This window comes from Rhincodon typus, chromosome 16, assembly GCF_021869965.1.
Source record: "Rhincodon typus isolate 14 chromosome 16, sRhiTyp1.1, whole genome shotgun sequence".
Lineage (NCBI taxonomy): Eukaryota > Metazoa > Chordata > Chondrichthyes > Orectolobiformes > Rhincodontidae > Rhincodon > Rhincodon typus.
This window is the reverse complement of record NC_063347.1, coordinates 37,000,459-37,027,461: the sequence shown is the minus strand read 5'-3', so window position 1 is coordinate 37,027,461 and position 27,003 is coordinate 37,000,459. Positions and strand designations below refer to the sequence as shown.

Sequence of the window (27,003 nt, the reverse complement as noted above, 5' to 3'; positions counted from 1 at the left end):
TTTTGTATTATAAATGATTTTTATTAGACATCTTTGTTAGACACTTCTATATTTTAACAAATCGTATAAATAAATATTTGTGCAGAGAAGTAACACTTCTTTCCTCTGTTTGCCTCCATTGAGCAGCTTTGCTGTGTCCTTTCTGGCAATGTTTAATAGTCACACAATTGTACCTATTGTGTTTGAGGCAGATTCAGCATGGAGAATATTTACTTGAAGGGTAACATTATTTCAATAGAATTTTAACTTAATTCCAAGATCTTAGTTCTTTTACATTTGTTTGCAATTTCTGCAACTGATTAGTGTTTTTTACTGTGATCTCTAAGGAACAAAATTGGCAAGTAGAGACTACAGCAAACAATATTTGGTTAACACAAATGTTATTTTTTCTAATAATGCAGTTTACGAGTTTTTCAAAATCAACAACTAACAAGAACTCTTTTCCAACTGATCTGGACACAGTACATATTTCAATTTCTCCAGTGTCCTAGTGGCTGATAACAGACACAGTCCTCTATTTCGCAGTCACAGAATTTAAACTTGAGCTTTAATGGCAATGAGTAACTTTTCTATAATTTCTATACCAAACTACAAAGGAAATAACACTGGAGAAATGTACTTAGCTAATGGCTGTAAGACCCTTGTCAAATAATGTAAAGCATTTCCCTAGAAATGTCATGTCCAGTATGGTAATTATATTCAGTGGAAGGGTAAGTGTGTTTATACAAGTAATTACTTTCATTATGACCCTTTGCAATAAGGCACCAGTAGGTTTTGCAATATTTAAGAACAGCAACCAACATAACCAAGAGAAATAGTTTCAAAATTCTAAAAAGTTATTCATGCACTAAATAGGTTTAAAATATCTTCTGCAAGAGAAACATACAGAAACTCATATACAAACATATAAAAGCACAACATTCCCTTATGTACATTATGCCCTGCATTTACATGCTTTAAATGCAAGTCAACTGTTGATCTACAAATACTTCCTATGGAAGCTTAAAAATATAAACAATTAAAGAACGCTCAAATAGGATTGTTCCCATACAAGCTCTGTCCTGCCATGACTCTTCATTACAGAAGGTGAGGTAGTAACAAAAATATGTTTTCAGTGCATAGGCATAAGTTTGTATTCAATTTACTTGTTCTTCAGACCATGTCTGAAGATTGTGATAACTGTCCATTCAGTAGTAAAGACTGTTTGATGTCACCTTCAGCACCACTGCACAGTACAGTCTGAGGTTTGTCACACAAAGGTACTGATTGATGACGTGAGGTCTCCAACAATGGAAGTTGTACAGGCTTATGATGTTCCTGACAATACTGTACAGGTTGGGAAGACAAACCTGAAAAATTCAAACAAATATATTTGATATGAGTTTAAGAACTGTCACTATTTTTAACTATTCTAAATCTAATAGAAAAAACAGACCAGAGTACTCTTACTTATTCATTACTCTTTCATCATTAATAAACAACTGCTTAGCTTCTTCAGTTACTACACAATAATTTCAAAGGGCAAATATTACCTTTTGTATCAGCAATCTTTACAGGTGTTACATTTTGTGCCTGTGACACCATCCTGTCATGATTGCTAGGATATACAAGTCCTTGCTTCTCCCTTAGGCCACTGGAAGTTCCATTGCATAAATAATGATTCAAAATGCCTTTGTCTACTCTATTCCGCTCTGTACCATGATTCTCATATGCATGATTTGACCATTTATGTTCCTTGGAGTAAATGTTGGTAGAATCAAACTGTTCTGGAACATCAAAAGAAAATATAAACAATAGAGAAATTCTCAGGCTTGTAGCTGAGCTTATAATTTGTGTGCAAATGTTGCCAATGCATTTTATGCACTCTACAGCTCCTCAGATGGCTCTATTCAACTACAAATTTGACTGCAAACTGAATCTGAAATGACCTTCAAACATGTAGTTTCTGCAGCTACAAAATAAATTGGAAGCGAATACAGGCATTTTATAATTAGATTGATTTTGGTTTGCAAAACTCACATACCTGTTTTTACCGATCCCAGCCTTCCTCCTGCTACATGTTTACATCCATCGTTAACATTATGGGATGCCACTTCTACACAGCTTCCAGCATCAGACTGACATGTACCTGTAATTAAAAACCGTTCAGAGCTCCATAATGTGACATGGGCTGTTCCATGACATTGTGCTCATCATTAATAAGTCCAGGTATTCCACAATTTAGTCTCCACTTGTAATCGTTAGACGTGAAATGACTTCCCTCATTCTGTAAGTATAGACCAAATGCCAACAACTACTGAGCAGGACCTCAGCAACAGAGGACCCAGGATGCCTGTATTTCATCTTGTATCCTGCTAAACGTGTGGACCTTAGTTTACAGGACTATCACAACTCCTTTCTGTGATACTGAAAATCACAGAATCCCTATAGTGTGGATGCAGGCCATTCAGCCCATCAAGTCCACACCGAACTTCTGAAGAGCTTCCCACCTAGCCTGCACCTCCCTGGATACCACGGGCAATTTTAGCATGGCCAATCCACATATCCTGCATATCTTTAGACTGTGGGAGAAAGTGCAAATTCCACACAGTTGCCCGAGACTGCAACTGAACTCGGGTCTCTGGCGCCATGGGGCATCAGTGGAACTGCAACCCAGTCAGTCCTCTGTGGAACTTAATTCTATCAAGCTGTTCTTTAAACTGAGGAAAATCACCCTTCAACCAGGTCCTACAAGACCACAGGAGCAGTAGGCCATTCAATGACATCATGGCTGATTTGAATCCTCAACTCCATTTTCCTGCATTTTTCCCCATAACCCTGGATTTCCCAACTTCTTGAAGATCTACCTCAGCCTTGAATATATTCAGTGACCCAACTTCTACAGCCCTCTGTGGTAAAGAATTCCATAGATTGATGTTCAAACAATACATCCAGGATTTTGAAACAAAAATGCCCTATTTGCTATTATTGAAAAGTATCTTCAAGTTTGCAGATAGCATCAAGATGGATAGGAGGATGGTTTAATACAATATGGATAAGTTGAGTGAGTGGCAAATGCATGCAGATGAAGTGGATACATGTGCAGCACAATGGCTTAGTGGTTAGCACTGCTGCCCACAGCACCAGGGACTCCGGTTCGACTTCAGTCTTGAGTGACTGTTTGTGTAGAGATTGCACATTTCCCCATGTCTGCATGGGGTTTGTTCAGGTGCTCCAGTTTCCTCCACATGTAGGTTATGTAAACTGCCCATAATGCCCATTGATGTGCAGGCTAGCCAGAGGAATTGCAGGGTTACAGGGATAGAGTACTGGGGCAGGTCTAGGTGGGATTCTCTTCAGAGGGTCAGTGTGGACTCAATGGACCAAATGGCCTGCTTCCACACAATGGATTCTATCAAATGGAAGTTTGTCCACTGAGGGCAAAAACAGGAAGGCAGATTATGTGACTGCTGATAGATTGAGAAAGGGGGAGGTGCAAGACCTGGATGTCCAAGTACAGCAATTGCTGAAAGTAAACATGCAGGTGGCAAAAACGGTATGTTGGCCTGTGTAGGGGATTTGGTTATAGGAGCAGCAGCGTCTTACTGCACTTGTACAGGACCTTGGCAAAACCACAACCACTCTACTAGCCTGGTTGTGGAGGGAGCGCAACAAAAGTTCCAAATCAGATTCCTGGGATGGCAGGCCTGATCTATGAAGAGAAACTGATTTGGTTAAGGCTATATTCATTGGAGTTTCTATAAAATTCTTACAGGACTAGGCATAGTAAATATAGGGAAGATATTCCTCATAACTGGGGAGCCCAGTACCAGCAGTCATAATCTAAGGATATAGAATGGGCCATTTAGGACTTGGAGAAATTTCTTCACCCAGAAAGTGGTGAGGCTGGGGAATTCTCTACCACAGAGTAATTGAAGCCAAAATATTGAATGTTTGAGGTGGAGTTAGATCTTGTTCTCTGGGCTAGAAGGATCAAAGGGACTGGGGAAGAAGAGGAAATAGGGTATATAGTTTGATGATCATCCACGATCATATTGAAAGGCAGAGTAGGCTCGAAGGGCTAAAGTAACAAAGTCCTGTTCTATTTTTCTATGTTTCTGATTTGAGTTGATTAAAAATACATCATACCATTGCTCACCGTACCACTGCTCTCCATACGTCCATGAGGAAGTGTTGCTGCTAATTGCAAATTGCTACTCTCATCTATCTTGACGCATGTCTCCTGACGCTCAGACAATGTCCCTTGAGAAGATAGGTAACTTGGTACATCAGGTGGTACGATGGTTTCATCTATAATATATGCACAGGCAAACACAGGTGAGAAGCAAGCCAGTCACATTTTCCTTACAGTAGAATTACAATAGGGGATTAGCACAATCCGCCTCTAATTCCAAACACTCAGAAGTTTCTGACTGATTTTAGTTCACTAACTACTTCCTAAATAGAAGCTTGCTATAACATGCAAATTGTCCAGCTTAATTCTCTAAACTTCAGAAAAATCTTGACAACATGCCAATATTTCAAAGTTGTATAATTTTAAAAACTGAAACAACTGTGGATGCTGTAAATCAGGAACAAGAACAGAAGTTGCTAGAAAAGCTCGGCAGGTCTGCAGCATCTGTGAAGAAAGAATCAATTAACGTTTTTGGTCTGGTCACCCTTCCTCAGAACTGTTCTGTGGAAGGGTCACCGGACCTGAAACATTAATTGATTCTTTCTTCAGAGATACTGCCAGACCTGCTGAGCTTTTCTAGCAACTTCTGTTCTTGTATAATTTTAAATTGCTCATAAGGCCTGGACTAATGATTCAAACAACTTAAATATAAAACCATACTGCAGATTGGGAATTTGCAATTAATTTTAAAACATCAGGAACCATGACCTAAAAGTGACTTCAGTCCCACACCAGCATGGTGGATTCTTAACTTTCCTATGAAGTAGGCAGTCACTATTTGAAAAAGGAAATAAGGCCTTCCAGAACAAGGAGCTGACCTCGACTGAGCATTGCAGACTGGTACATTCCAAGGTCCAGGACTACGCGCTGAGGAACATGCTAAAGCCAGGTGCAGCTGCTGCCATGGCACAGTGGGGACAGACCACCATCAAAGGTCTGTCTGCTGAAGTCAAAAGGGGCATCCGTTCAGTTATCAGATCTTCCCGCTACTTCAAATATATGTAAATATAGTCTTGTAAAGTTAAGAAATACCTTGGGTTTGTTTGCTTGTGTCTTCATATGCTACTGTACAGAACTGAACAGCTTTAGTGACTTTACATGTATATACAAGATATTTTCATGAATTAAGTGCATTGTTGAAATAAAAACGTATGCCACAAACTTAGGGTAACTAGGGATTGGCAATAAATACTGGTCTAATTGTTGATGCATACATCCCAAGAATGAATATTATTGTGCAATTATGTCCCCATTTATTTACAGTTAAGAAAAACTACAAAAGGTGCAAGGTACCAAAGACATTTGGTGAAATGGCTACATAAAAGGTACAAAGATACACCAGTAGAGAGCTCAATACAAACTATTGCTGCTTTGCTGCAAATGAGAACTTTTGAAAAGAATGCAAATCTTGGTGACCTAATCCTAGGAAGGAAGAAGAGTGCTTGAGAGCATAGACACAAAGAATGATTTAAAAAAAAACACCAAGCATTTGAGATAAAAAAAAGTGACCCAACTAAGATTTCAACATTAAGAACTAAAGTTTATTAAGGCAACTATAGTGAATTATTGGCAATAGAGGTGGCTGAGGGGGAGACCCTCAATAAAAGGTTCTGTACCTCATGGTTGAGAAATCCACAACCAAGAGGCATAGATTGAGGAAGAGGTTTCAAGGAGATTCAAAAGGTACTTGTTTCACCCCTGAAGTGATGCGGATTTGGAACTCACTGCCTGAAAGGCTGTGTGTGTTTCTGGTTCTCTACTTGAATAGGCACTTGAAAAACTGTCGTCATTATGGACTATGAATCAGAAAGTAGGGTTAGGCTGAATGGCTGCATCTTGTTATGTAAACTTCTGTGTTTAAAAATTGGTAAATAAAATTATAAAATAAGCTACTTTTTTTCTCATCCTCAATTTTACACATGTTCTAATCATGTAAAGTGTACAGGCAATTAGTAGAGGCACCACTTAATGCACTGCATCAAAACTGTTTCAGCTGTGATATCACTATTATATCTTTATTGTCATGCACAACATTTTCAATGGTGAAGAAGGACAACAGGATTATATCACTCCTTTCGCAATCCCAGGATCCATCAAAAATTGTTTTATAATTTAAATATAATCACTGGTATAATGTAGGATACAAAAAGCAATTTGCACACAGCTTGCTTCCAGAACACGAATGCTATAAGATAACCGATGTTAGTGCTAAACATTGGCCAGGACACCAGAAATTAATGTCTCATCTGAAAAATGGCACCTCTGACAAGAAACACTACCTTAGTACTGCACTACAGTGAGCACAGATCTTTCAGCATCTTGAACATGAGACCTACACATTGAGTCACAGTTGACACTTGTAGGAAGAAACTGAAGTCTGAGAAGTCAACATGTCGCTTATTAGCTCCATTGCTAGCTCTAAAATAGAGATCACTGAAGAAAATAACTACGTGAATTTACAGAATGCATTGGTATGAAATGTTGGTTAATGGCAATCTCAATTAAAATGGATAGCATTTTTCTGCTCAAGGTTTGTGAACAAAGTCTTATAAAGAAGACATAAGGCCATGCTAAAGTACTAAATATCATGAAAACTGGAGGATTAAAATTTTCCAATCTAAGTAAAATTAAGTAAATACAGGGGACAAGCACATTTCCAGCGACTTTAAACACTAAAATCAAATACACTGGCAAGATGATCACAGACAAAATGCAAGATTTCAAAGCAAAATACATTACACTTGGTCATACTTTAGATGCACCAGCAGCAAAAGAACTACTCATTCGTTAATCAATCAAAATGACTGCACTTAAGAGTAACTTGTTGCATTGAGATCTTGGAGACACCCAAGGCATAATGTAATAGATTCTTTGTTTTCCTACCTGTATTGGTAACACTGTATTCTTCACTCTTCTTCCTGGTCTGATAGATGATGCATACCCATACCAGTGAAGTTATTACAATACTGCAGACTACAGCAATGATGACAATACCAACAGTCATAGTTCCATCTTTTTTGCTTTGTCCCACAACACAGCTTGATGATGGTAAAACGCTGAGGTGGCTATGAGCTCGCTCTGTGCCAAGTGTGTTAGACATCTCACATGTGTATTTACCCCCATCATCCAATACCACATTTCGTATGATGAGCAGCTGATTTCCAGAGGTGAAATGATGCCTCTTTGTAACCACAAGGGGCTCATCACCTTTTAACCAAGTTATCCGTGGAGATGGGCTTCCTGATGCCATGCACTGCAGAGCTATAGTTTCACCAATCACTGCAATTTGGTCTTCAAGGGGGTAAACCAATGATGGGGTTTCTAGGAATACAAAGTGAACAAGTTAATAGTTGAAATTCTTTCACCTTCAGTTTTAGAGACATTTAATTTAATGTATGAGAAGTCACTGGGAGTGAGAATAACCTTTATTGTAATGCGTCAAATCTCTCCGAACTGGGGCATAAATGTCATTATAATCTCAATTTACCTAAAAGCACTTTTGGGTGCATCAGAGTTGGAGGTGAGAAGAGAAGCCTGAAATGGTCAATTTCTTTATTAGCTGCACTGCTAGCTAAAATGAATGTGAACAGCATGTTTTGCAGAAATTCTCTTGTGAATAGAAGAAGATACCAATACAAGACAATTACCAAGAAATCAGAAGAAACTTCTTTATCTTGTGAGAATGTATAGCTCACTACCAGAGAATGGTTGAAGTGACAGTAAAATTGTATTTGAAAGAAAAGCTAGGTAAACATGAGGAAAAAACGAATAGAGGGTTACAATGAGGGTTACGTTCTGAGGAAGGGTCACCGGACCCGAAACGTTAACTCTGTTTCCTCCACATATACTGCCAGACCTGCTGAGCTTTTCCAGCAACTTTGTTTTTGTTTCTAGAGGGTTTCAATGATAGCTTCAGATGAGGGAAGAAGGAAGCAAGCTTGAGTGAAACATTAAGTATCAAACTGGTCAGAAAGGGCAATTTTGGTGTTATACATCCTCTGAAATCTTCAGTTCATTTCCCTGATTTCTCTGTGTCAATTTCGGAGGATGGGCTACCACTCTAATTTCATTATAGAGTGACATGGTGGCTCAGATGGTTAATACTGCTGCCTCACAGCACCAGGGACCCAGGATCAATTACACCCTTGGGTGACTGTCTCTGTGTGGAGTTTGCACGTTCTCCCCGTATTTTATTCCATTCTCCAAGGTTTTGTCCTATTTGAACAATAGAACTTTTCATACTAAATTTTCCTCAATCAAAGGTCATTTCCCTCCAAAATATCACAGTCTACATTCATTTTATTTTCATACACTACTACTCTCAGCAGTTCACACCCCCCACAACCACAATTGGGTTCTCCAGTCTTCCATCCATGATAATTTGATTGCCTCCAGAACATGGGCTCCTATCTTCCTTAATAACCTTTTGTGACATCTTGTTAAATACCTTCCAGAAATCAAAGCACAGCATGTCCACATGCTCTTCTTTATTCCTAAGTGCTTGTTACACCTTTTAAAAAAAAAACTCCAATAAATCAATTCCCTTTTAGAAGTCAATACTAATTCTTTCCAATTACTTCATTCAAAATGGTTAAAAATACAAACAGCCCCCTTAATGATTGCTAAACCTTCCCCACGACTGACTGACAAACAAATTGACCCAATCGTTTCCTGTTTTCTGCGTCACACTGTACTTGAATAAAAGTTATATTTGTTACTTCCAGTCTGATGGAATCTTTCCAGAGTCTAGGAATTTTTGGAAAATTACCATCAACATATCTACTACCTAATTAGCCATCCCTTAAGAACCTAGAATGTAGTTCATCAAGACTCAGGGGACTTGTCAGTCTGCATGTCCATCATTTTGCTCAGTACTATTGTGCTTTCACCAAATTCCTCTCCTCTTCCTGATTTATATGTATTTCTGGTAAATATTTATCTTCTGTGATGAAGACAGATATAACATATTTGTTTATTACACCTACCATTACTTTAGTATCTACTGTTAATAGTCATTCTCTACAGGAACAGTATTCACTTTATCTACATTTTTCCTTTTTTCACATACCCGTAGAAACTCTTAGGTATTTTTACATTTCTAGCTAGCTTTCCCTCAAACTAATTTAGTTCTCCTAATTAATCCTGCTATTATTTATATTCGGTCCAATCATCTTTGCAGTCATATGCTTTTTTCCCTTATGTTGACATTTTCCTCAAATTACATTGGTGGGTCCTCCTAAAAGTCTTATTTATGTTAAGAATACAATGTGTGGAACACCTCCACTCCGTCTATAAACAAGTGCAACCTTGATTTGTTAAAGGGGCAGAATATGAAATAAACTCATTACAGGACACAGGCAAGATGCCAAGATGTAAGTGGAACAGTTCAGAGAACATCAAACCAAAATTGTAAATCTTCCTGAAAAGTCAGTCATTCATTGAGAAAAATCTAAACAAGAAGAGTTTTAATTGTGTTTTTTTTTAAAATATTAGGTGAGAACTTTAAATAGGAAACAATTTGTTTGCTTTTGCCTGTGCATTTATCTCAACTCAAATCTATCAATTCATACAAAGATTATATTAACAAGTTACAGCGATATGGGATTGAGAACTGTAAAAGAATCTTACGTGGCCGTTAACTAACTTAAAAGAGTGACAATACAATTAATGAGCAGGAGTAAATATTTGAACGCTAAGTCGCAGTAATTCTAAATATAACATAAACGCTGAATCCACTTACCCAACACCATTAGTGAGGCATTGGCCAAAACGGCCCCAGCAATATTTTGAGCTGTACAAGTGTAAACTCCCATGTCTTCAATTTTGACATCTACGATAAAGAAAACATCATCTTCCGGCATCACGTGCATTCGCCTTTCTCTAGCAGCAGGAAAATCTGTGCCACCGTCCTTCTGCCATGCAATTTGTGGGGTCGGATGACCAGTGGCAGCACATTCAAGACGAGCATTGGCTCCTGTTCGAATCGTAATATCTCTTGGAGTCTTAACAAATGATGGTAACACTGTAAACATAAAATGTTCAAGCTTATTCAAATATAGTTGAAGAAGAATTGTCAATTTCAAATTTTTTTGGTTTATTTCATTAAAACCTAAGAGAAAACTGCAGCAGAGGTATCAGATTTTCAGTGATCGTTGAGAAAACAAGTATTACAAAAAGTCATTAAGTTCAGAATTTTATTGCACTGCTAGTGCAGCATTTAAACTGCAAGTTCCCTCAATAATGGTATCTTGTCAGCCGTCTGCAAGTTGACCATAAAAACCTGCTTTTTATAGAAGTCCCACGTGCGAATTAGTAAATAAAGTTAAAATTGCATGGATTGTGGACAAGGATAGAGAATTGGTTAACAGGGAAAAAGCAGAGAGTATGAATGAACTGCTTATTCTCAGACAGGATGTGACAATTTGAGTACCACAAAAATCAGTGCTTGGACTTCAATCCATATCAGTGATTTGGATTTCAGGCCAAATGTAATATATTCCAAAAGGCAGATATAATACAGACAAGTGAGTTTTATTGGTAGTAGGAACAAAGGTGCAGAGTTATAGTGAGAGTGGGAAGGTATTGATTACCAAAAAGGGACCTAGGTGTCCTTGGTCATAAGTCACTGAAAGTTAGCTTGTTAGTGCAGGAAGCTATTTGAAAAGCAAGTGATATTAACCTTTATTACAAGAGGATTTAAGTACGGGAACAAAGAAATCTTGATTCAAGTGTTCAGAACACTGGTGAGACTGCACCTATTGTGTGCAATTCTAGTCTCCTTGTACAGGAAAGGATATACTTGCCGTAAGATAGATTTCAGGAAATGACAGGACTGTCCCATGAGGAATGATTGAGGAGACTGGGCCTGTATTCTCTGGAGCTTACAAAGATAAGGGATCATCTTAGCAACTTTTAAGACTTTTTTAAAAGGTATAGAAAGAGTAGATATAGCAAAGACACTTCTCTGATTGTGGAGTTTAAGGTAGGGGAATACGTTCTCAGAATAACAAGCCTTTTAAGATTAAGATTAAGATGAGGAGGAACAACTTCACTCAGAGGGTGGTAAATCTTTGGTATTCTCTGAGGAAGCCGCAGAAACTCAGTCATTAAGTTTCTTCAAGACGTTGATAGATTTCCAGTTATTAATGACATTAAGTGGTAGGAAGATATCTCAGGATTATGGCATTGAGGTAGATGATCAGCAATATGGTTGACTCTCAACTGCCCTCTGGGCAATTAGGGATGGGCAATAAATGTTGCCTAGCCAGCAACGCCCTCATCCTGTGAATGAATAAAAAAAAACATTTGGAATAACCATGATGTGGAGGTGCCGGTGATGGACTGGGGTGGACAAAGCCAGAAGTCACACGACACCAGGTTATAGACCAACGATTTGTTTGAAATCACAAGATTTCAGAATATAGCCCCATTGTCAGGTGAAGTGAGAGGGAAGCACAGACACAGAATTTATTGGCAGAAAGATCAAAAGATCATACAAATAGTACGAGTGGAGTGTCACTTTTGATCACCTGCTGAGACTTATTATTCGACACTCCACTCACACCATTTGTATGATCTTTTGATCCCTTTGCCCTTGATCTCTCTGCCTGTAAGTTCTGTGTCTGTGTGCTTCATCTGACAAAGGGGCTACATTCCAAAAGCTTGTGATTTCAAATAAACCTGTTGGACTATAACCTAGTGTCGTGTGACTTCTCAATTTGGAATATCAGAACAGGCTCAAGGAGGTGAATGGCCTTTTCCTGCTCCTATGTTCCTATATGAAAACAAACATCTGCGCGATTTATGGAGTCAGTTATTCTTCTGGATTTGGGATTATCAACTTGGACTTGCATTTTTAGTAACAACTCACGTAAAAATTAGGATAATTGTGAACTTATCAGGTACTTATCCTACTTATACTCACCATTTACTGTAAGCTTAGCTTTATTGGAGTAGGTCGAGCCAAAGTTGTTAGTTATAATACACTGATATCTTCCCTCATCTGAAAATTTCACTTTTCTTAAAAGAAGACTGGTTGTGTACTCCATTACTTCACCATCTTTTGCCCGCACATGTGCAAAGTTCTCAATCTCAGCATTGTGAAGAATTTCATGATCTTTCTTCCAGGCAAATATCATCGGAAAGTTGCTACTGCTTGCTGCAGAACAAGTGAAACGTATATCTTTGCCAAGCATAGCCATAGTTGTCTCAGGTTGAACTATGATCTGAGGCTTTGGAAAGTCATCTGAATAGTTAAAAAAGCAAACATATATGTGAAGAACAGTTCCAATTTAAGGAAACAATGTGTATATCTTTGGATGTGCAGGAGGCTATTGGAGAAATAAAATAATCAATACAAAATGATGTGAATTATAAAGGGTATGACCAAAATGGCCAAAAGTCGAGGATTTCAGATTTCAAGTGGAAAATCATTCAATCTACATCAGTGATTTGGATTTCAGCCCATATATAATATTTCTAAATTGGCAGATAGTACAAAGATTGATGGGAATTTGAGTTGTGAGAAGGATGCAAAAGGAACTTTAATAGACTTAAGTGGGCAAGAGCAAGGCACATAATAATATAATATGGGTAAGTAGAGTATTATTCCCTTTGGTAGTAGGAACAAAGGTGAGTTATAGTGAGAGTTAGAAGTTTTTGATGACCAAAGGGGACCTAGGTGTCGTTGGTCATAAGTCACTGAAGATTAGCTTGCAAGCGCAGGAACTATTTGGAAAGCAAGTGATATTAACCTTTATCACAAGAAGATTTAAATAAGTTTGCATAAAACATTCTGGTTTTGACCTCCAACAAAACAGATATGACTTTTCAAATATAGGGATCATCAGATCGGACAATAAAGACGACTAAATAATGACACTCTGCTAACTGTAAACAAGATGGTAATACTGTAAAATAATTCTGAGAAAAGTCAATAACCACAGCTGCAAAATCTGCAGTGAACAGTTGTTTCCAATTTAGAATTCTTTCCACTATTTCAAGTCATATACAAAGTCAATGAATATCATAACGAACATTTTCTCAAAGTCTTGAGCCATCCTTTGTACTCCATTTCAAAAGTAAGAGGATACTTTGGTATAGTGCATTAAATCACTATGCAATAGCCAGAATTCAGCTTGTGCCTGCTTCTTAGGAGACACCAAATTTCCAACATCAGTTGCATCAAATAAGTATTAAAGATAAGCAGTTTTCTATGAAGATTGATCCTTCCATAAGTCAGACCTACAATAATTGCATACTTCTCTGTAACTAATTCTATACCACCATTGGGAGAGCTTTACACATCATGTCAATCTTGGAGAAAAATTGCATTCTAAATAATTTCAATCAAATTATACCATGATTCATGCAGCATAACTTTATATTTCATTAACAAACAGACTATTGAAGTTAAACAAACCAACTGAATAGGTCATAGTCATGTGATTCAAGATCAGCTACAATGAGACTAAAATTATTAATACAATGACAGCTTCAGCAAAAACATGCCCCACAAGTAGTCAAAAGCTTTTAACTGTTTCAAAAAAAAACTTACCACAAATAAAACTTTCTGCAGGCACAGTGAAGATACTTTGGCCTTTCAGTGATTCTGGATGAGCACATGTAGCAACTATACTAGATTGGAAGCCTCTTCCAATGAGCCACTGTGGCAGCCATTTTAATTGGCAGTCACATAAAAAGCTATCACTGTTCATTGATCTGTAGGAACACTTAATTTGTTAATGTGTTGAACATTATTTAAGTTTCTGATAAAACTCCAAAAACATAAAACTTATGATTAACGCAGCAGCCTCAATGCATTTGACAGAAATACATTAGAAGTAATGTGAAATTAAAGGCCTCCTGTCCTACCAAATTTAAGAATGTGTGCATATACAGACAGCCAGAATCTGTAGCAAAAACTATGCGTTATCATGATCAAATTGGTAAGCACTTACAAATATAAGTTAATTAATGGCCAACACAAATTGGGTAAAGACAAGTTAGTGGTTTCACAGACAAATCTTTGAAGCTGGTTCAACAAGTTCAGAAGATTGGTGAAGCAAAGTGTTCTTGTGCTTTATACATTGGTGTTTATTAGATTAGATCTTAGGTGGGGTAGTGCATGTCAAATTTTGAGAACAATTTTATAGGAAAAATGCTAAGGCCTCAGAAAGGCTGCAGAGAAAATGTATTTGTACAGCAGCAGGAATATACACTTAAGTTGGATCCATAGACTAAAGGAGTTGGGATCATTATCCTTGGAACAGAGAGATGAAGAAATTTACGGTGTTTAAAATTATGAAGAGTCTTGATAGAGTAGAAAGGAAGAAACTGTTTCTCCTGGTAGGAGATTAAAAACCATTGAATAAGAATTGCAATAATTAACAAAAGCAGCAGTAAATTGTGATGACCTGGAGCTCACTGACTAAAAAAAGTGTGGTGGAACTTTATGCAAAGGGAACTGGATATATGCTTGAAAATGGCCATCACACTACAGTATGAAGAGCATGAGAGAATCTACTTAATGTATTTCTTTCAAGGAGCTAGCAATGACACTGTCAAATGGCCTCTCTCTGGGCTGTAGGATCTCATGATTCAACGTTCCACGGTTTCCTCCCATTCTGTGCACTCTTATTTTTGCTAATGACCTCCTTGACTGAAGGTTTTCCAAATATTTTCTGAAATCCTTATAAAGACCTGTACACACACCCATATGCACTATCCTAGTCACCACCTCAAAAAAATTCAAGTTTGACCAAAACAGAGGAGATCAAGAAATGCAAATGTAAAATACCTATAGCTCAAACTGACCTTCTATGATCTTTTGCACAAGTATTAAAATTATCATGATGAGAGCCCAGCCTTAAAATTGACCATTCCTCCCCTCGCCTCTAATTCAATTTAAAGTCCTCAAATGAAATTCCCACTGCATCTGATACCTAAAATTAAGCTTTCTGTTATTGGTCAAAATGCAGTAATAGGCATATTTTGAAAAGCTTTCAAAATAAAAAGATCAAATCCTCCAAGAAACTTACTATTGTATACCAATTAAACTGGTAAAGTTGTCTTTCTAACATAATTTTCAGCTATTTAAAAATAAGGTCTTCACAGTTGATGAAATAGCATTTCATGCTGATGAAAACAGATTTTGTGATATGCACATTTTCAGCTGTACAAAACAAAACAAAACAGATTCAGGTTCCACTTCTAAGTTCATAAACGAAGGTTATTTAAAGTAAATCTTTTTTTTAAAATTCTGTAATACTGAACAGACTGGTATTGAAATATTCTATATTTGGCGATATGCAAATAAGTGAACAGAAAATTCAATTCAGTAAACTACATAATTTTAAATGCATTTTGCATTGGGAACTACAAATAAAAGCAAGAACTCTATCCACAAAGATCGCTATTCCAAAGTACAATTTGATTTTATGTCCGTTGGATTACTTCCAGCCAAAACAAATTTCCAATAAGTTGGTGTGAAAGCTTTCAATTTACTTACACTTCTTTCAGATTGTTCATTTTGGTGAATGCTTCTTCCTGGATAGATCTGATCATATTGTTTCCTAGATTTCTGTAAAAGGAGGAACTATATGTAGCCATTGTTTCAAAATTTTCCAAGGTTAAATAGTTAATTTGTTCAGTTTTTTAAAAATCTGCCAGTTAATCTTACATTTATACAGTCTCCTGCACGTACACATCTTGACATCTACCTTTTTACTTTTGAGCTGAAGAGGTATTTGACAAACTGTACAGGCCTTGCAGCAATTTATTTTGGAGGGTCAAGAAAGAGAATCTAAAGTTAACCCATACCTGGAGTCATTAAAGTTTGCCCTATTCAGTCACGTACAAAAATATAAATATGACAGCTTGTCCCAATATACATTAATGTCATGGGTGCAATGGAGCATAACTTTAAAATTTGCAGGTAAGGTACTTGGAAACATTGGCAACGGTGAAGGTGGATGTAGAACTTGGAAAGGACGTACACTAGTTGGTGGAATGGACAGACTTTTGGGAAGTGAAATTTAATGCAGAAAAATGTGATCGATTTTCGTAGAAAAGAAAGAGTACAAGCAAAAGAAGGTTCAGGAACAAAAGGGACCAGGGTGTACAGTCATTCAAGTTGGCAGAACAGGTTGAGAGCATAATTAACAAAGCATGTAGTATCTTAAACTTTGTTCATAGGGCTATAAAGTACATGAGCAAGGAGGTTATGTTGAACTTGTGAAAGTACTTCCACAGCTGCAGTATTTCATCTAGTTCTGCTCACCACAATTTAGCAAGGCCATGAAGACTTTGAAAAGAGTGCAGAAACATTCAAGAGAACGGTTCCAGGTACAATGAATTTAAGTTTTCGAATTTTGATTCCAATGAAAAAAATCACTAAAATCAAAAAATTAAAAAATTAATTCTTATTTCTCTCTCTACGGATGCAGCCAGACTTGCTGAGTTTCTCCAGTACTTTGCTTTTGTGACATGTGAAAACCTTTTTCTCATGAAGTGTCGCTAATGATGGAATATACTGTCCAAGGGTGTAATTGAGAGGGATTCAATCAACCCACCCTAAAGAGAATTAGATTATTTTCTGAAAAGGAAAAATGTGCAGGGTTACAAGGAGAAGGCAGGGGCTGGACAGCAAGTAACTGCACATTCCAAGAGCTAGTGCAGACACAAAAGGGTGTTTCTGTGCTGCAACAATTCCATGATTCTGCGCTTTAAAAATATCAAAACCCCTCTGGAACATAATTTCACCCTAAAGTAATATATACAAAGCCCATTGAGAAAGTACTGTTTTGTGTAAAAAGTAATTAAATAATTAAAATGAGTTTAGATAAGGTCTACAAATGCAAGAGTTGCTCAAGCATTTTACTCAAGTACATCTGTATAATGTAAAATTAATAAGCAAATTGAAGAGTCAAAACAAACAATGCAGAATCCATTTAACTATGGACAACAGAACTGTCAGCTGACACTCAAATGCAGTGGCAAAAGTGCTGAGCTATTGCTGCTGCTGCAATCTTTTAGTTGAGGTGTTGAAGTCTAACCTCCTTTAGGTGGGCATTAAAAATTCCCATAGCACTATTTAAGAAAGGGCTTGGGTGCTCTCCTGCTGCACAAGACAATATTTATCAGTCAATTAACTGACATCACTAGGGGGAGGCAATGCCCTAGTGGTATTATCGCTGGACTGTTAATCCAGAAACCCAGATAACGTTCTGGGAACCTGGGTTCAAATCCCGCCATGGCAGCTGGTGGAATTTGAACTCAACAAATATCTGGAATTAAGAATCTTAACGATGACCGTGAATCCATTGTCGATTGTCGGAAAAATCCATCTGGTTCACTAATGCCCTTTAGGGAAGGAAACTGCCATCTTTACCTGGTCTGGCCTACATGTGACTCCAGACCCACAGCAATGTGGTTGACTCCTAACTGCCCTCTGGGCAATAAATGCTGCCTAGGCAGCGATGCCCTCATCCCATGAATGAATAAAGAAAAAAAAACTAAAAACACATTAGTTACTCGTTATGTCATTGACTAACCAAGCTATATATAACCTGGCTGGTGTATTTGACTTCACTACTAGTGTGAAAGTTCTGAAGGGCAACTGAAATGTACATCCTCTCCTAACTTGTAACATTAGTTTGCACATAAAAGTTGCAGGCTATCGCAGAAATCTGACTGGATAGAAGGTGAATTGTTCTATCCAAAAAAAAATCAAGTCCCAAAATATTCTCTTAATAACACAAATGGCCTGACAGCAATATTTATTCAACGTAATAGAAGTTTTAAAAATATGGGTAAAAGATTTCAACTATGTGCAAAACTCATTCTATAGAATTCTGCTTTAAGTTTACTGGACCCATCCTACGAAGCAAATCTCGCGAGTCAACAAAAATACTCAATACTGAAGATTAGATACAGTAGACTAATACAGACCCAGAATTTACTGATTCATAAGCCACGAATATCTAATTTTAAGTATTGGTAACGGTATTGTCTATAAGGACAGATTCTAAATTTTAAGTAAACTAACAGTACAAATGGTGGGAATTCCAGCTTTGAGTCACCAGGATATGAATAGTTAAAATTACAAATAAAAGTATTTTGACAAGATATTTCTCCACAGCAATGATTTTTGTTGACTTCAATTCATATGGAGTTGCAAATTAATAGCAGAAGATGGTCAATCAGCCTTACACGCCTATTTCACAATGCAATAAAATCATCGCTAATCTGATTACTTTATGTTCCTGCCTACCCTTGATAACCTTTCATATCTTGCTTATCAAGAATCTACCTATGCCCTAAATTGTATGAAGAACTTGCTTCTATTATCATTCAAGGGACAGAATTCCAAAAACTCTCAAACCATCTGACACAAAAAAAGTTTCCCTACCTATCTGAAATGGACTGCCCCACTTTTTTTAAGAAAAAAAGTGATCCTTAGTTCTCCATTCTCCCATAAGAGGAGACCTCCTTTCCACATCCATGCTGTCAAACCCCTCCAGATCTTGTATGTTTCAATCAAGTTCCTGCTTACTCTTCAAAACTCCAGTGGATACAAGCCTATCCTGTGCAACTTCTCATCGTAAAACAAACACCCATTCTCGGTATTCTCTTTGAAATCTAGTAAACCTTCCCTAAACTGCTTCAAAAAGGAGTGAATTCCTTCCTTAAATAAGGAGACCAATAGTGTAAGGAGTACTCCAGACGTAGTCTCACCAATGCCCTGTACAAATGAAACATAACCTTCCTACTTCTGCATTCAATTCCACTTGCAGGAAACAATAACTTCAAATTAGCTTTCCTAATTGCTTTATGTGCTTACATACTAACCTTATACAATTCTTGCACCAGGACACCCAGGTCTCCGCAAATCTCAGAGCTTTGCAATCTTTCACAATTCAGATAATATAGGTTTTTCTTTTATTTTTCCAGCAGAAATGGACAGTTTTACATTGTCCCACATTATACTTCATTTGCCAAATCTCTGCCCATTCACTTGGGCTATGTACATCCTTTTGTAGCTTCCTTATGCCCTCTTCACAACTTACCTTTCCAAATTGTGAATCAATAAATTGTATCAACAGTATATTTAACTATACCTACCTTTAATCCATTCATCCAAATCATTTACATAAATTGTAAAAGTTGAGGCCCCAGCACCATTCCTGCGGCATGCACTGTATTTTGTCAACTAGGCAATGGTCCATTTATACCTATTGTTTCCTGTTGGCTGGCCTGTCTTCCATCCATCACAATATCTTACACCCTACATCATGTCACCTCATCTTTTATTGAAGACCACAACAGCCAACAGTCTGGAAAGACTACTAAGTGATTCTCATGAATGACTGGCAAAAGATCCTATTTTACAATTAACTTCCTCGTCTAAATTAAAAGGATGAAATTTATGCAAAAATTATGAAACTAGGTTAGCAAAAGAGAGATTTGATGAATGGGGTGGGAGTGGGTTACTGAGTTTAATTATCTAGTATCTGAGGTTCTCCTTTAATGCCTTAAGGGCATAAAAAAACCCCCAAAGTTTAGACTATAACCAGAAGTAGGCAGATGGCATCTGCAAATGCAATCTCTTCTCAGTTTACAAAGAAGCTATTAAATTGCTACTAGCCTACGAAAGCAGCCACTGTTGGCAGACTACGAACTCAGTGTATTGTGGGATACTCACAGGTGTTCGAGGGCCTCCAGTCCTATGAATGCTTTTTTGGCTATAGATTTGATCTCGTTTCCAAACAGCGTTCTGCAGTTTCATAAACACATACAGGAGATGAACAGAAAAAGAATAAGCACAATTAGTTCAGCAAAATTGGATAAAGAAACTATACATTGAGAAGGAAATTTGAACTGCTCCAAGATTAAAGTGCAAATTCAGTACTGGACTCTGCTGCTTCGAAAGGAAATGTCTCAAGAATTCATGAATTGCAAGAAGAGAAAACCATGTGGCTCAAATTAAATTAAGTACCAAAACATATCAGCCTGCTAAAGTAAAAAAAATCTGTCCAGTAATCAGCAGCAAGTAACGGGCAAGATTAACTGTGCTGACAGCTGCAGCCTCCAGCATTACACTGGACAGAATGCTCAAATAGTTCCAAAATCTTCCAGCCAAATCTACTTGCTTCTGATTTATTTTCTGGCCTTGCGTACCTTTTGAAACACCTAAGCCTGTAGCTTCACAAAATAACTACATCCTACAAACTATTAAAATGACACTGGACTCTGCCTTAGAATGGTTTTAGATTGTGTAATTATGCTGAAAGGCTTCTCTCATTCCTACAGAAACATAGTGAATAGCATAACAAAATCCCTTCATCAACTTAGGTAATTTTGTTCCATGGGGAGCTAAGTCACATAGACCAGAAAAATACTAGTGCTAGCTGATTCAGGCATGATCAGCCTAAGACTGAAGACTTTGCAACTAGAGTATCCTTGACCCGGAGGGGAAGATTCTTTTTTTAAGATCTATCAGTTTATTCATTGCAGGGTGATATTCAATTGTACTCTGCTGGAAAAAGTATACATATATGAAGAGTTGAGATTCTCTTAAATTAGTTCAAAGGATGTGAGTGGCAAAAATCAATAATCATTTCCCATCACAAAGGGTCAAGGTGGTGGTAGACTGTTTTCGTAAACCACAGTAGTTTATGTGGCATAAATACACCCAAAAATTCCACTAGGAACGTAGTTCCAGGATTTTGACCCAGAAACAGTGAGGGAATGACAACAGATTTCCAATTGAGGATGACGTTTGCCTTGAGAGAGAAACTTATAGGTTGGTGTTACAATACAGCTTTTCCCCTTGTTCTTCCAGTTGGTTGACATTACAGGTTTTTTTAAAAATGGCACACATCTACCACTAACGCAGTGGTGGTAATGGGAGTATGTGCTCAAGGCGGACAGATTGCCAATCAAATTAGCAGCTTTGTACTGAATGATGGATAAAAATAGAAACTGCTGGAGAAAGTCAACAGGTCTGGCAGCATCTGCGGAGCGAAATCAGAGTTAACGTTTTGGGTCGAGTGACCTTTCCTCAGAACTGAGCATGGGTCACTCTAGCCGGAAAGAGAGCTCTGATTTCTCTCCATAGATGCTGCCAGACCTGCTGAGCTTTACCAGCAACTTCTGTTTTTGTACTGAATGATGCTGGGTTTCTGGAGTATTGATGTAGTCACACCTACTCAAGAAAGTGGAGAATATTCCACCACACACCTGACTTCGGCCTTGTAGACGGTGGAAAACCTTGGATGACCCAAGAGGTGAATTATTCAGTGGCTGCACAAACAGGTCAGAGACAGGGAACCATACACATGTTTATATAGGTATTCAAATTCTGTTTCTGGTCATCTATAGTCCTCAGGGTGCTGGTTGAGAGATGAATTCAGCAACGGTAATATCAGCTAAATGTCAACAGGAGATGGTAAGATTTTCCCTTGTTGGAATGGTGACTGGTTCGCACGTGTGGCATGATTGTTACTTACCACTTATCTGCCAAACCTGAATTCTATCCAGGTTCTGCTGCATGTTGGTACAGACTGCTGTATCATTTGAGGGGCTGCAAATGGAACTGAATCATGCAATCATTGACAACCTTGCCAATTTATGCCTTGAGGGTGAAGAAGGCGGCCCGTGGCAAAGTAAATTAAAGATGATTGGATATAAAATGCTGATCAGAGGAACTCCAACAATGATGTCCTGGGGCCAAGGTGATAGCTTTCAACAGCCACAATCGCCTTCCATTGTGCTAGACATTAGCTAATTACATAAGCTTTAGCTCACCAATGCTGACATGTGGAAAACTTCTGAAAGCCATCCTTTTGGGCATGTTTTACCCATACGGCTGCAGCCTATCACATGTTACCTTTTGCACAGGAGGGATGGGCAAATTTTTCAGAAATTAATTTGTACCAGAGGTGATCCAAGCACAAATACCTAATGCCATGTACGACCATCTTTAAAACAGTAGAATCACACTAGCAATGCAAAATAAAGAAACAAACTTCCAATTCTCATGAAGTTGATAAATACACATAAATATATCCATTCTTCCATTAAGCTAGAGCAAATGCAACAAGCACGTAGATTTTTGAAAAATCCATAGAAGTGAAATTATTGAACACCAGCATTGTGTAGTGTGCAATGTGACAAAATCCACTTTCAATGGATGGGAGGAGGGGTTGCTGGGGGGGGGGGGGTGCAGAGATCTGTGTAGTTTGGTTGGAGGGGAGGCATAATGTTAAAAATGAAAGCAGCTGCATTACTGAGATGTATATACTCCCTGTGAAGGGGTAGGACTTCAAATACAAGACTGAATAAAATGAATGGATTACTGCAGCTGCAAAAGGAAGGTGATGAAATGAGTGGTAAAAGGAGCTAAAAATTTCTTGTCTAACTCTAAGAAATACATGTGATCTGCCAATGCTGGCCTCCTCTGTACTCTTGATTTGAATCACTACACCACTGGCAGCTGTGCCTTCAGCTGCCAGATTGTAAACGTTTGGAGGTCCTTGCCTAAATCTCTCTGCTTTTATTCCTCTCTTTCATCCACCAAGGTGCAAATTAAAACCTACCTCCTTTGCCTATCTGTCCTAATATATCATACAGCTTGATGTCAAACCTTGTTTGATAATGCCCCTGTGCAGCTGTTGGGACATTTACCACATTTAAAGGCACTAAATAAACACAAGGTGCTATTATTGTACAGGTACATGTCATGATGCATGGTTTGTAATGGATTACAGAACTTTTCCCTTCGCTTTTTCTTTTACTGCAGGCAAAAATGCTAACCCATTGCATCAACATCTTGATCTCAATAATAGTTACACATTAAAGAGCAGAAAGAAATTAAAGGGACCATGCAAAAAATAACTAAATTTTAAAAGGAAGCATTGATCAAGGCTTCAATATAAACATACAAATAAAACTCCAAGCTCAGTTAAACTAAAACAGACTCTCACTAGTCTTCCACTGCCCACCCCACCCCCCATCTTACCTGATGTCCTTTTCAAAGGCTTTCCACACAGTTTACAGTGAAATTGATTGTGCATGTAGTAGGAATGTGGGTTCTTTAAACTGATATGCCATGAATATCTAAAGGTATGCTTAATTTCCAGGATTCTCTAGCTTGAATTTTATAGCTGTACAAATAGTTTAAGTACATCACATTACAACTTCTAAACTGAACAGTCATTGCATCTCATCATTTTCCTGAGTGCTGCATTAACGATGAGTCTAATTTTCAAAGTTCCTATTCAAAGCTCAAGCACAAGAACAATGGTTGTAAAAGAATAAGCTTCTCATGCATGCAGTTTGGCTGACTTCAAAAGATGAGATACTCACAGCTTGCTCAGACCATCCAAACCAACAAAGGCTCCATTTGTATCTTCTATTATTCCGGAGATTTCATTATTGTCCAGTTCCCTGTAGGGAAGGAAAATAAGAAAGTACAATCAATTTTCCAGTCTTACTCATTTACATTACGAAAAGGTAAAAAGAGTAGGGGAGGAAAGTACTTCTTTAGTTTACTACAATACACACAGAAAAAGATCAATCATGAAGTTATTGAGTACAATATAAAATCTTATCCAGAGTCCTTTTAAAACTGCTGTTGAATATTATTCTAAACAAAACACTGCTGTTGTTTCAGATCTGATATTTTTTGCAAGATGGAACAGCTACTATTTTGGGGTTGAACTAGACCACTAAAAAGACTAAAATTTACCAAAGTTTTGAATTTCTACAGAATACCTTATATGCATTTTATTACAGGATCTGAGCTTTCTAATTCTTAAAATGCTTGTATGATTATCTCAACAAAGTATTTCAAAATATGGAGGCAAGAGTTAGAAAACATTGAAATTTATTTTCAAATTCCTCAGGCTGTCAAAACTAATGTCACTCATTAAACAGTAAACCACAAGATTCTTTTTGGATTCCGTATTAACAATATATCACGTCATGCTCCAAAAAGGGTGCCAACTTCACTTCCTAATTATAAGATCAGGAACAAATACTAACCATGGCAAGATTATAATGACATAAAATTTGGGATGGCTGGGAAATCTTCCTGTTGCCTTTTTGGTTGTGACAGTCTTTTGGAATGAAGCTTTCTACTTTCAAAGTTGGCTACCCCTATTCATCACTCCTCCTGGAGTTTTTACGTTTGTTGGTATTTCTAAAATCATTACTACTCCATTTCTTCAACTTCTTATCGGTATAAAGATTTCTCTTCACAAAAAAAAATCATATTCCAATGATTCAGAGGAAGATGTAAAATTTCAGAGATCTTTGGAGGAACGATTCAGTCTAAATCTGAATTGGTTTAATAAGTGGAACTGCATTAATTCCACAGAAGCTTGCCCCAACCTGGTTCTATATTTTCTCATAGAAAGCTTTTCTGCTTCCTGACATGAAAATGTACTTTTTAAAAATGGATTAAGTTCACCAGCTTGCCACAAGCAACGTACTTCTGAGATTTCCCTTTTTGAACACAAGGTTCTTTACACATGGAGGAATTTTCTCCATATCAGTACTACACAATATTATACTTTGGAGTACATGTCAGAATGTTTAAAACGGTTTCCAGTCCATAACTAATGTGACTTTGAAATCTTCAGATCCCAATCACTTGGTTAAAACGAAAAACTAACTTTTTTTTCCTCAAATTGATTGCATGGTCCATAAAGAGAGCAGACAGGATAAACTGAGACAAGTTCTATATTGTCCCTTCACCTGTACAATTGACTGGTCCACTTCTGGCCACACAAAATAACGATGATTAAATATTGCAGAATTGCAAAAATGAAATAAATCAGAATTATATTTTATGACATGAGGGGAAAAAAATGAATTCCAAACTTAAATAAAATCGGTCAAAAATCATCTATTCAGACATTCCGCAGCATGTCAACCTTGCAGTGGAACTGTATTAGGTTGTTTGATGATTTCAAACGACATTTTAAAAAGGACATATCAGAAAGCTTTAACACGTATCTTTGGTAAATTTTTATTATTGATTATAAATATGCAAATTTACTCTCATTAAGCATCAATTTTAAAAAGTTTATTCGCAAATGAGACAGCTATTAGCTTCAAGTTAAATATGCCACTTTGTAATTAATCCTTTGAGGAATCTAGTGTTCCTTCATTACTGCCAAGCAAGTTTCATTTTGACTGAAACGATTCCCCAACAGCTTGCAATATCAAAACAACACAAAGAGGTGGTGGGGTCAAGGAGATGATGACGTAGTGGCAAAGTCATTCAGCTTCATATCCAAAACCCCAGACTACCATTTTGGGGACATGTTCAAATCCCACCGTAGCCAGTGGTGAGAGGTGAACTTTAGAATCTTGTGGTGCAGCGGTCAAGGATCAAGTCCCACTTGCCCCAGAGGTGTATCATAACATGTCTGAACAGGTTGATTAAACTCACTAGAGAAAGGCAGTGGATAGTAATTAGCTTTCATTATCATCAGTTTATAGTAATAGGAAAGAAAATTCAAAAACCAAGCTACCACTGACATTTGGAAACTGAAAAATAATTTAACTTATGATTTTAGAAAAATTGGACAGTTTATAGTTATTGTAGAAACTGAATTATCCATTTGTCTGCTTCTTTAAATGTAATAAATAATTTTTTTTTTATATAACATGAAATTTATTCTCAACCTATGTAAGAGAACAATAAATAGATCCAAGACTGTTTTTAAAAATGATTACGCACATGACTGTAGGACAAGGCAGACTATTTGAAGGATATCAAAGGAAGACAGAAAATTGCATAATATTTCTTTAGTTAAAGGGTATTTGCATCTCTGTATTAACTTGACAGAAATGAAAGTTATGCAGGTTTTGGAAAAGAATAGGACTTGACAAACTCAACCATAAGACGCAGAGCTGTCAGTTGTGGAGTCAGGTGCAAACTTACTAAGAGGTTTGGGAAAAAAATAGATGAGATGGCTCAATAGTCTATAGTCTACAAAAACAAACCAAAAGAACTGTGGATGCTGGAGATCTGAAATTAGAACAGATATTTCTGGAGAAACTCAGCAGGTCTGATAGCATCTGTGGTCAGAAAGTAGAGTTAACTTTTTGGGTCAGTTGACCCAAAACAACTCTGCTTCCTCTCCACAGATACTGCTAGACCTGCTGAGTTTCTCCTGCAATTCCTGATTTGGTCCAATAGCTTTCTATCCAATTGTGCTATTATTTTCCCCTCCAGTCATTGGGTAGAGTTTCAGCACTATTGAAAAACATTGACAATTTAAAAATTGAGTTGTGTATATACTACGGATCTTAACGTAATCTTTCTTGCTTAAAATGCATGAAGTAATGCGGTGAACCAAAAGCTGTTGCAATTTTTGATACCAGCCACATAGGATCTATTCGGTTAATACATGCAGTCAAGAGAACAATACCTTCAGTTTGTATCAAATTCATGCAAGCTGGAACAAATCAGAAAGCCTCAATATTGTACTTGCTGTCCTACTCTAATGATAAACAATATATTTAACATGAAGGTGTCTGAAATTAATTTATATATTAAAACTTTAAATTTAGTTTCACATTACATACAACTACCTACAACAACACTTCAAAAAAAAGTAATTAATTGACTGCAAAGCGCTTGGAGACATCCAGTTGTCAGGAAAAGTGCTGTTTAAATGGATATCTTTCTTTTCTAAAAACAGAATTTGATTCTCAGCTTGACCAGCCCTCTTCCCTCAAGAAAAAAAGTACACACAAATAGAACAGAGTGGCATTCTATCCCCTAAACACAGGGTTTGTAATTGAGCAGACAT

The 27,003-nt window shown here is 37.3% G+C and overlaps 1 protein-coding gene across 1 annotated transcript; it reads right to left on the bottom strand.

Moving 5' to 3' along the window:
- LOC109927932 (leucine-rich repeats and immunoglobulin-like domains 1) lies at nucleotides 1-23,659 on the bottom strand. The gene is made up of 11 exons (XM_048606414.1): nucleotides 23,543-23,659; nucleotides 19,878-19,949; nucleotides 15,684-15,755; nucleotides 13,731-13,894; nucleotides 12,099-12,419; nucleotides 9,915-10,196; nucleotides 7,058-7,495; nucleotides 4,129-4,290; nucleotides 2,024-2,128; nucleotides 1,533-1,766; nucleotides 1-1,349 (listed from the first exon to the last, which is right to left on the bottom strand). The coding sequence occupies exons 3-11, from the start codon at nucleotides 15,737-15,739 to the stop codon at nucleotides 1,153-1,155; spliced, it is 1,959 nt and encodes a 652-aa protein (XP_048462371.1). The 5' UTR covers nucleotides 15,740-15,755; nucleotides 19,878-19,949; nucleotides 23,543-23,659; the 3' UTR covers nucleotides 1-1,152.
- Between the last annotated feature and the right edge of the window lie 3,344 nt (nucleotides 23,660-27,003).